The sequence below is a fragment of the Taeniopygia guttata genome, chromosome 5 (genome assembly GCF_048771995.1).
Source record: "Taeniopygia guttata chromosome 5, bTaeGut7.mat, whole genome shotgun sequence".
NCBI classification, from domain to species: Eukaryota; Metazoa; Chordata; class Aves; order Passeriformes; family Estrildidae; genus Taeniopygia; species Taeniopygia guttata.
This window is the reverse complement of record NC_133030.1, coordinates 63,123,486-63,134,552: the sequence shown is the minus strand read 5'-3', so window position 1 is coordinate 63,134,552 and position 11,067 is coordinate 63,123,486. Positions and strand designations below refer to the sequence as shown.

The following is an 11,067-nucleotide window of genomic DNA, read 5'->3' as shown; positions in this document are numbered from 1 at the left end:
GGGTGGAAACGCTGGGGCTGGAGGAGCCATCTCTGCTTTGAGTGGAGATTATTCCCCCCAAAAAACCACCTGAGAGCAGGGAGCTGTGTCTGGCCAAGGAGTGAGGGAGGGGAGGTGATCTGGGGCTGGTGGCCATCGTTCTGCTGCAGGTGACTCTTTTTTCCCAGTTTCCCAGTTGGTTTGGTTACGGTACCAGCTTCCAAAGACCCACTCCAAACATCTCCGTGGTCCCACTTGGCCTCCAAGATTTAATTTCCATTTACTCTGGGTTTGTCATGAGCCTCTGAGCTCTGTTTCATGTCTGGTTGCAGAGGAAGATGCTCTGGTCCACCTCGAACCCAGCAAGGAGGATGGCTGGAAATTGGAAGGATGTTCTCCAACCTGGCCACACTCCCAAGGGTCTGAAGTTTTTTTTTCCATTATCTTGTTCGCCAAGAAGAAAAAAAGACAGCATGGAGGTAGCACAAATTCAGGGTGGCCTCAGTGAACCCCCAAGCAGAACCAGAGTGAAGAAAAACAAAAACCAAAGAAAAACCCAGCAGTTTGGCTTTGCAGCTTTTGCCAGGCTGAACTCAAGCTGCAATTGGGAGTGAAATCAGGTAATTCTGGGATGGTGAACTCCTGGGATGGAAAAGAGGAGGGGGGCAAGGGGAACTGGAGGGTGCACAGGCAGCAGAACAATGAGGAAGGGCTCTGGTGGGGGCACAGAGGATGTGCCAGGGAGATGCTGCTCTTCCAGGCACACACTGGGTAGAAGGTGAATAAATGATGGTGGGCCCCAGGAGCTGCAGAAGGACCAGTGCCTTAAATGAGGTGGAGAAACACGTGGAAACAGAGGCTGAGCCACAGGGGATGAGGTCCAAGCAGCCAGGGGACGGCTGCGGGTGGCACACTGACCGCTGGCAGCTGCTCCCAGACCTGAGCTAATGTTTAGCTTTGCACTTTGCCGAGTTGTCCAAGGGGCAAAGGAGGAGGAGGATGAAGGAGAGTGACCTGAGGGTGGCTGTGAGCTGGGCCAGTGCCCAGGGCTGTGACTGCTGCACGAGCTCTGGCTCAGAGGGAGCCACTTCTGGGTGTAGTTTCTGCTGGTTTGGTCCTGGTTCAGCAGGACATTCCCTGACAAGGCCTTGCTGAACTACTCCATTTAGCTCAGCTCTTCCTGATGTGTTTTATTCCCAACACATCGGGCTCCAGACAGCATTTGCAAGGGCTGCACTACTGAGGGGACATTGTCATGGACAGGGTGAGCCTGGTGGCACCGCTGACAAGGCTGCAAACGTGTCCCCAGCACTGGCCCAGGGCTGAGCATGTCCCATTGGCCTGGATAACCCACCCTGGCAGGTGCCTCATCTCTATTTAAACCCCCTCTCCTCTATTTAAACATCCTCTCCTGGGATGTAATTAAGGACGTGTCTATTAATTGCTGTGTCACATCAGCACGGATTGTCCCTGTCACCACTGGAGCTCCCTGGGCAGCTCCCACTGGACCACTGCCATGTGTCTCCTCTCCATCCCCATCACCTCAACCCTGCAGCATCCCAAACCTTCACATCTTCAGTTCTACCTTCCAGGCAAATTTGCACAGCAATATTCTCCAATCCCAGATTATTCTAATGACACCGTGGAAGAGCTAAAAATAGCAGAAAGGCATTTTCTGCCTCTCCCAGCAGCCGCTGTCGGGAGTGTGGGGACGGCACCGGCAGTGGGAGCCTCTGAGGTGTTTGCAGGGAGCGTTTGGAGAGTATCACACCTCCCCTTTCCCTTGCCAGCCCTGAATCTTTAAATATCTGGCCCAAATCCACACAAGCCTGTAGCTGTTTAACTCCTTCCCTGCACTCAAATCCAAAGGAAATTGGGCACCTGGATGAGATGGAGGACATGGGCTGGTGGGTGTAAAACACTGAGTGTACCAAACCTGCAGGAGTGACTCAGCCATGGTGTGGGTGGTGGGATCCTCTTGGCTTCCCTGGACACCTCCTGGCTCCAGTGGGAGTCTTCCAGCTCCCTGAGATTCACAGAGCCAACCTGTCCCATCCCACTTCACTTCCTCTCCTGCCAGGGCTCTTGGATGTCTCAGGGTCTGCATGTGCCAGAAAATGCTGTGGGAAGCAACATCCAAATCCATGCTGCTCTCCCTAAAATGAGCATCCCAAAATTGGAAACAAGCACACCAAAATTGTACTCACCCAAAAATGGTGCACTCCCCAAAAAAGTGATGCCCTGCCCCAAAACCAGCCATGCTGGATTTAGCACCTGAACACGTTTGGCAGGGTGAAGCAGCAGCCTGGGGGCAACTCTTACAGGTTATTTCTGTTTGTTTTTTTAAATTTAAGGCATCCTATGGGATCCTGCACTCAGCAATGGTGGCTGGAGCTTGGGAATCCAGAGGGAAGTGTGGACAACATTCCTCCACACAGCCCTGCCAACCCTCCGAGCCCACCAGGCACCAGCTGGGCTGGGCAGGGGGAGCAAGACCCACAGAAACTGTCACCAACTTCATGCACAGCTTCGGAGCAGATTCCCAGAGCCATGCCCAGAGTGGTGCACGGAGCGATTCCCAGAGCCTGCACTGGGAATGGCTCTGTGCACCACTCTGGGCATGGCAATGGTGCTGGCATGAGGGCATGGGAGCAGCCAGAGGGACATCCAGCCCCACACAGCGGCACTGTTTGCCCTCTAGGGATGCAGAGGGGCACCCCCACTTCCCTCCTGCCCTCTGCTGCCTTCTCGCTTCCACAGCCTTCCCTGTTTTACAGATTTCCTTATTTTATAAACCCAAAAAAGCAAACCCAGGAGCACAAGAGGATTAACAAACAGGCACATCAAAGCAGGAGCTCTGTTTCACCTCCTGATCCGTCACCCCAATAAGCCCTCAGCTGCTCCCACATTCCTCAGGGAGCTGGTGAGGGCAGGAATGACTGGCACAGGATAATTACAGGGCTGAAGATGGAGGTGGTGCCTGGTTCCACAGCTCTCAGGGATGGGAGAATCCTCCCATGGCAATCCTGGGCTGGACCCAGACAACCATCCCACAGGGGAATTTGGAAAACGTCCTCCAAAAATGTTTCCACAGGCCAAAATAGTTTGACAGAATTTCAGCCACCGCGTTCTCTGTTCCTTGTCATCTTTCTTCCACTTCTCACAGGGTGGGGGCTGGGAGAAGCTGATCCTCAGAAGAAGACACTAAACTTGGACCACCATCATCCTGGAGGTCCTGGTCACTCTCTGGGGCGTGGGCTCAGGGCTGGCTCAGCTCTGGCTGCCCACGGGTGCAGGAACAGGAGCTCCAGGGCCTCTGTGCTGCACAAACCTCATGGTTTGCATGGCCTCAGAAAAGAAACTTTCATTTTTCTGTTTCAGGATGTGAAAGGAGACCACAAGACCGCGGTCCCATGGCTTCCCCACCCCAGGATGACAGGACACTGCACCAGCAGCAAGCAGATCCAAGTGACACCATTTCAGGAGGGGAAGGCTGGGATCCCTCTCCCAGGGTCCCAGATACCCTATGGGCACTCGTAGGGCAGTGCTGGGAACATGTGCTGGGCCAAGGAGACACATCCACACCACCACTGTCACCAAGGAATGTCCCCATCCCCCAGGTCAAAACACCTGGGGTTTGAAATAATCGAATTCCTGAATGGTTTAGGGTGGAAGGGATCTCAACGTTCATCTTGTTCCACTCCCTGCCACGAGCAGGGATACCCCAGGTTGACCCAAGCCCTGCCCAACCTGGCCTTGGACACTTCCAGGGATCCAGGGGCAGCCACAGCTTCTCTGGGCACCCTGTGCCAGGGCCTCACTACCCTCACAGCCAAAAATTCCTTCCTAATATCCAGTCTAACCCTGGCCTCCAGCAGTGGAAGCCATTCCCCCTGGTCCAGGCCCCCCATGCACTGCCCACCTCCCAGGGCCCCATGAGGTGGGGGGCAGGTGCAGCAGGGATGGGAGAGCCCCCAGATGTGACCTCCTGTCACTGAGCTCACAGGGTGAGTGACTGCCACCCTGCTGCTGTCATTGTGCTGTTTGCTCCTTGGCTGGGGCTCAGGAAGTGGCACAACAGCAGCAGCAGCCACACAATCAACCCAAAGCACCGTTTAACGGAGCAATTTCCCCGTGGGCTGGGACCCCACAGCAGCTGTGGGGAGCAGGAGCAGATCCACAGGACTAAAAGCCCTTTTCCTTAATGCTGCAGGCAAGAAGTGTCATTTTCTACAAGGAGAATCCATTTGTCCAGGACTACATGCCACAGAAAATGATCACACAGCTGGGGAGAACACTTTCCCAAGCAAAGCCACCAGCCCTGTGGGATGTGTGGGAGAAGGTCCTGGCCTCACACAGTCCCAGGGGCTCTGCAGCAGCACCAGGAATCACTCATGGATGGCCAGATCTGGACACCAGCACTCCTCCTGGCAGCTATCCTGCATCTCCTGCTTGTCCTACAGAAGGGAAAAACATCCCTGGAGCACCATGGCTCCCGCAGTTTGTGACTGATACCATGACAAGAAGCTGTCAGTGACTGATGTGGCTGGTGCTGAGCTGGCACCACACGCTGTGCTCGCTCCCAGACCCGTGCCCTCAATCCAAGTGGAGCTGGAACAGCTCCACTGGCTGCCCCAGCCAGGAGTGAGCAGCCCAGCAGAACCCCAGAGGCACCAGGGGATGGTGGCACTGCCACTGCTGTCACCAGAGGGACAGGGCAGGGCAGAGCAGCCTCCAGGGCTGTGGGCTGAGCCAGCACAGGAGCACCACGGCTCTCCCAGGAAAATCATCCATGACCTCCACACCACAGCCCACACAGTTTCCCATGGCTCGGGCTGGTGTTGAAACTATGCCAGAAAATTATCTGCAATTTAAGCATGACTTTAGGCAAACACCTCAAACTCCCAAATGCCTCTGCCTGGGACACTAAACCAGCTCCCACAGCAGCAGCACAGGGAGGTTTCCTGCTCTCTCTTGTGAGGACACAACCAAATCACAGCAAGGTGAGGCACAGGGGGGGTACCCAGCTGGGACGTGGTAGATTTGGTGCTGCTGGTTCCCACCATAGCCAGCCTGGAGGCAGAGCCAAGAGTGAGTTCTCTTACATAGAGAGCTGGCACAGATTTGGGCTGGCATGGCAGGAGGGACTGCCAGGGACAGGAGTTCTCCAGAGCCACACAGGCCAGGCAGAGCCTGACTCGTCACAGCCACACTTCTCCAAAGAGCCCGTGTTTAATGGATGTGGCACCACAACACTCTCCAAGGAATCAGGACAAGTCCAACTGGGACACACAGGACAGGTGAGAGAACAGAGGGGTTGGCAAGAGGCAGGATCACCACCTCCCTCGCATCCCATTTTCCATGAGGGCTCCACACCATTTCCGAGTTCAGAGCAGGCAGCTTCTCCAGACATGGTGCAGCTGAGCCCCAGCAGGATCTCAGCCCCTTTCCCAAAGCCCATTTTTCTGCCCAAAAAGCAGCTGTTTCACGTGGTGGCTCTGGGGACAGACAGCCCTGCCCTGTGGCCCTGGTTAGCGGCAGTTTCCTCTCGCAGCTGCAGAGCAGCAGCAGCAGCAGCTGGGTTTTACATCCCCCTCGCCGAGTGCAGCCGGTGACAGGAGGTGACGCAGGGGGTAACACGACCCAGCCCCTCCCACGAGGTCCCTGTCACAACCTGAGTGGCACAGGCCCAAAGCTGAGGGCGCAGCAGAGGAAGAAAAAGCATAACTTCTTCCCTTTTTCTTCTGAAGAAGAGATCCGAGCCCTGTGCAAAAGGAAGTGCTGATAGCACACGCCCTGTAGATAAACCACAGTTATTCCATCAGCTCCAAACCCTTGGGAAAGGCTGCTCCCCTCTGCATCACCCCCACCACCAAGCAGGGTGCTTGAATGTCCCAGTGTGACACCATCCCTTTGCGCTTTGGGACACCATCCCCACCACTGCTGGGATTTGGGGATCTTCTCCTCATTTTTCTGGAGTAAGAGCTTCCACTTGGGAAGCCACGTTGGTGTAAACATTCCAGTAAATCCCTTCCTGCAGGCCACTGGGTAATTAAGGAGCTCTTTTCATAACAAGGTAACAAATAACACGTGTGGTTTGACAAATTAGGTTCTCAGGTTAGCTAATCATCGTTGCTGTGCTCGGCAAGCCAGGACAGTGTTTCAGGATGTGGGAAGTTTGCAAGAAATTCTCTTACTGGAGATAAAGGGAGCCTGAACTCGGGGCAAGTGCAGAAAACTCCTGGAAGCCTGCAAACAAAGCTGTTCCCAATCCACCAGCTTCTTAGAGAAAACTCAGCCACAGTGACTCGTGCCTCTGTCACAGACCCAACTTCCACAGCTGCTTCCTCCACAGAAAAGTGAGAATTCCTGCAAAATTCCTCCTCTAAGTCACCACTGAGCTCCAAGAGGCAGAAACACTGACAGCCACAAGGAACCTGCTCACCAGAATAACCTGAAGGTGTCAAACTTTGCACCGGAAAAGCACAGGTGAAAACAGAAGGCAGAACGATTTTGCACAGGCATGTTTTATCTGTGCAGAAACCACCACACAGTTCCAGCCCCAGCTCCTGGAACGAGCCTCCCAGGTGCTCTGGGGATGACACAGGAAGCACAGGACGAATGAACCCACCATCTGGAACCCATCTCCTGTGCCAAAGTTTTATTGCCGGGCCGGTCGAGCTGGTCCCGGAGTTTTCCCCTCCCGGCGGTTTCACGCGGTGCCCTCGGAGGGGCTCGGTGAGTGCTCGGCAGCCCGGCAGAGGCACCGGCTCCCATCCCCGCCTCCCCGGGTCTCCATCCCCGCCTCCCGGGCCACGGCCAGCCCACAGCCGTGCTGCCGGAAGAGCTGTCACACACCTCGGCTGCTGCCCAGAAGCTGTTCGCTGCACATCAGTCACAACCACACCGCAGACTGTCCCTCTGTGGTGTCATCCCATCAGATCCTGTGCTCAAAGATCTCACGATGGGAAATTCTGTCAAGAGATTTTCACAAAGATTACAGATTTTTAAGTGGCCTGGTTTTGTTCAAGAGCTGAGCCTGCACCTTGTGTCATCACAGTATGCAAAGTATTTTCTTCACGCTTCGTCAATTAACCCCAAAATGATCAAAGCAATCCCGGCAGCGGCTGAGTATCACATCTAGAGCCTGGTTTTGGGGAGAGGGTGGCACAGCAGAGCCCACGGTGCCAAAAGCAGCACCAGGCATTTTATTTTTATTACTTTGGTGCCTCTAAACTCCAGTTTGGAGATCCCACCCCACCAGTGCACGGAAGCAGAAGTGTGAAGCTCAAAGGTAGTGCTGAAGAGGAAGGCTGGCACCTGGAGCACCAGGTTTGGGAACAAAGCAGCTCCTTTGTACAGCAGGGCTGTGGTTCCACAGGGTCCCAAATTTCACAGTCTGGAGCCCTCACGCTGTGCCAAGGGAACAGCAGCTTTGGGAATTCCTGGCAGCAGTTGCTGTGCTTCTGCCATGAATCAGTGGAAGGTGTCCCTGCCCATGGCAGGGGGTGGAATGAGAGGAGCTTTAAGGTCCCTTCCCAAGAACCCAAAGCCTCCTGGGTTCTGTGGACTTACCGCCCGCTTCCTGTGGATGCTCACGATGTGGATGTCCTCGCTCCGATACTCCTCGTCGTGCCTATCCAGGGGAATTTTTTCCAGCTCGAAGTCCCTCTGAAGCAGCTGTTCCACAAAGAACAGTTCCACAACCATTCCAGACACTCCCCCCACGCAGCATTTCACCCTCACTGAAACTGAGTGTGGTGGGTTCAGTGCTGGCCAGTCACCGGTGCACTCACGAGGACCCTGGACCCTAGGAACCAGGACTAACTCCAGCACTCCAGAAAATACTCCAGAATACCCCAGAAAAACCTATTTAATCTTGTGGTAAAACACTTCTGGAGGGATTTAAAAGATGTGTGGATATGGCACTTGGGGACATGGCTTAGTGGTGGCCTTGGCAGTGCTTGGGGATGGTTGAACTTGATGATCTCAAGAGGACTTTTCCAACCTAAATGATTCTGTGAATCCATTATTTTGCTTCAATCCCTAAAATGTTAAGCCAAACCACAGCACCTGCCTGTCTGCCAACCCTCTCAAGTGAAAGGGAGAGGAGAGAAAAAACCAGTCTAAAATCCCCCAGCATCAGCTCTGGGCCGTGCTCAGATTGCCTGGGCTGAACCTGGCAAGGAAGGAAATAAATCACAAAACCCTACACAATCAGCCAGAAACACCAACCCCTGTTGAGTTTATTGTGGGAGCAGCACCTCAGCAGAGCTGAGCACAGCGCTCCTCACTGCCAGGGCCCCTCAAGAGTATGAGGCACTAATTATCAAACAAGTGCTTTGATTAATACCTACCAATCCCCTGGAATTCTCACACTTTCCCTTTTTTTTTTTTTTGCAATATTACAGTTATTACATATAATCCTGCACAAGAGCTGCTTCTCAGCAGTCACCACAGGTGCAGAGTTAAATCTGCACTGACCATCATCCTCCCACAGCTGTTCCCTGTGTTCCTTTTCCTCACCTGCACACAAGATACAGCTGGAACATTCAATTAAAACACTTACTAATGAGCTCTCATTAGAGAGAAGGAACTTTTTCAGAAGCACCTCTATCAGGTGAGATAAGGAAAGGAGAGACTTTTGAGTTCTTGAGCAAAACTTTGTATTTTCCCCTCTGCTTATAATGTAACAGCCTAAAAGAAAATATACTTAAAACCTACTTACTTCAAAGTATTTTCTCTCAATTTCAGGGTTTTTCCCCATAGTCCTCTGTTCGTAGCAGCACAGGACACAAGTGTCAGGGCCCGTCAGGTCCTTCAGGGTCTTCAGCAACGGCTCCAAAGACTACCCAAAAACAGTTAAACATTTCCCACGTGGATTTCAAGTTCATTTCACTCTAGCTAAAGTCTTCACCTAAGAGAGAACCTCCCAGGGAGTTATTTTTAGTGCTTTAACTGGGACAGGAAAAACATGAGGAAAAAGCTGGGAAGCAGAGGAGAAAAGGGGATTCACAGGATTAGAATCTCCCAGACTGACGAAGAAAACAGAACTGGAATCCAAGTCAGAAACATCCCACGCTGCTGAGTGGGCACTTCCTCCAGGCACACAACAATGAGTGTTCCTCAGTGTGTTCCAAAAGTGAGAGTTTTCTCAATTATTCCTGGAGGATGGCTCAGATCCAGACCACAATGGAGGGAAATGGGACCAACAGGCAGGGACTCAATGCCAGGGGCTGGTAAAGCCATTGGAAGGGCACTGGGACAAGGGGTTTGTCAGGTTATTTCCCTTTTCCTGCAGCTTCCCTCAACTCTCTGGGCACATCCTACAGAGCTTCAGCTGAGGACACGAGGCAGACTACAACAACCACTCAGCTGTGGCAGGATTTCTCCTCTTTCCTTCTGAAGGAAAGCATGAGGAGAATCCAAACACAGATATAACACTCTTAAATTTCATTTACCAATAATTTCAAACAGTTCACATTTTGCTTCACCATTCCCAATGTTAAAAAAAAAAGGGCAGGGGGAAGGCACAAACATTAAATTTGGGATTTTTAACATAAAAGTAGAGTCTGGTTCTATGTCAAATGGCCTTACATCTATTAAAAATGCCCTTTCCAGTTTTGTTCTACATACTCCTATAAACCACATGGACCATGACACGAGCACAATATGTATCTGGACACTTCTCATACTCAACACACTGATCCCACCCCCTTCCCAAGAAACTTTACTGCAGGGGTTTAGCAAAGTCCTCATTTACCTCCTCATAGTAAATGCAATCAGCCATGAGTATATAATCGGGGGGAGGCTGAAATTCTGTTACGTCTTCACCCCTAAAAAGAACAAACAAGGAATAAAACAACAAAAAGTGGAAACAAGTTTTATTAATAACACATACTAAAGGACCGAGCATAAAGTTAACTACTGTGTTCACATATTAGGTTTTACTCGCACAGCAGTGTTTTGAAGTTATTTAGCAATTTAAGAAGTCTGTGCAGAACCGCAGCATCCCAGAATGGTGTGGGTGGGAAGGGAACTTAAATCCCATCTCATTCCTCCCCTTGCCACGGGCAGGGATACATTCCACTATCCCAGGCTGCTCCAAGCCCTGTCCAAACTGGCCCTGGGCACTTCCAGGGGCAGCCACAGCTCCTGTGGGCACTCTGTGCCAGGGCCTGCCCACCCTCCCAGCCAGGAATTCCCAATTCCCAACATCCCACCTAAACCCACTCTTTTTCAATCTATACCCAGAATCCCCGTTAAAGCCGAACAGAGACATTAAATAAAGGCTCATACAAACCATTTCAGTACCTTGGCTCGGACGGACCCTGTGACCAGGTGCTTGTTATTCTCAATATTAACCATCAGCAGCTCCTGCAGCTCCTCCAGGTCTGTGACCGTCACGTTCGCCCTGTAACACACACACGTGCTGAGGGAGCAACGCGATGGCAGGGGACACTCGGCACAGCCTAGAAAACATGGTTTAAAGGAATAGAAAGGGTCTGAGGGAGAAAACAGCGCCGGGCAGAGACTCCGCTCACCCCAGCGTGGCTGCCATGATGCCGACAGCGCCGGTGCCCGCGCCCAGCTCCAGGACGTGGCGGCGGGCGAGGGGACAGGCGCCGGTCTCCAGGAACTTGGCGAGCACCAGCGCGGCGTCCCACACCACGCAGCCCACGCCGCCGGCCGCCCGCTGCTCCAGCCGCAGCGCCGGCCCGGAGCGCCGCTCCAGCTCCCTCACGAAACCCGCCATGGCCGCGGCTCTGAGGCGGCACCGCCCCGCCCCGCCCCGGCGGGAAATGGCGGGCGGGCCGTGAGGGGACGGCGCTGCCCCGCCCCGGCGGGAAATGGCGGGCGGGCCGTGAGGGGACGGCGCTGCCCCGCCCCGGCGGGAAATGGCGGGCGGGCCGTGAGGGGACGGCCCCGCCCCGGTGGGAAATGGCGGGCGGGCCGTGAGGGGACGGCCCCGCCCCACCTCGGCGGGAAATGGCGGGCGGGCCGTGAGGGGACGGCGCTGCCCGCCCGTGAGGGGCGGCGGGAGAGGCTGTGAGGGGTGGGGGTTCTCCCGAAGGAATTGTTGTGTGT

The 11,067-nt window shown here is 53.7% G+C and overlaps 1 protein-coding gene across 1 annotated transcript; it reads right to left on the bottom strand.

The window, feature by feature from the left end:
- Positions 1 to 6,488: 6,488 nt before the first annotated feature.
- Positions 6,489 to 10,785, bottom strand: VCPKMT (valosin containing protein lysine methyltransferase). Its single transcript, XM_002200437.6, has 6 exons — positions 10,524 to 10,785; positions 10,283 to 10,393; positions 9,743 to 9,815; positions 8,708 to 8,827; positions 7,555 to 7,659; positions 6,489 to 6,953 (listed from the first exon to the last, which is right to left on the bottom strand). Exons 1-6 carry the CDS (start codon positions 10,733 to 10,735, stop codon positions 6,939 to 6,941), a joined length of 636 nt encoding a protein of 211 aa, XP_002200473.5. The 5' UTR covers positions 10,736 to 10,785; the 3' UTR covers positions 6,489 to 6,938.
- Positions 10,786 to 11,067: the final 282 nt, after the last annotated feature.

Bases quoted from the DNA above. Each gene is read 5' to 3' on its own strand.
- VCPKMT (XM_002200437.6), bottom strand. From the start codon at position 10,735: ATGGCGGGTTTCGTGAGGGAGCTGGAGCGGCGCTCCGGGCCGGCGCTG. The intron at 9,816-10,282 runs GTTTGTATGAGC...TGTTCTTTTTAG, and splicing joins CGAGCCAAGGTACTGAAATG to GGGTGAAGACGTAACAGAAT. The intron at 7,660-8,707 runs GTAAGTAGGTTT...TTTGTGGAACAG, and splicing joins TTGAGAGAAAATACTTTGAA to CTGCTTCAGAGGGACTTCGA.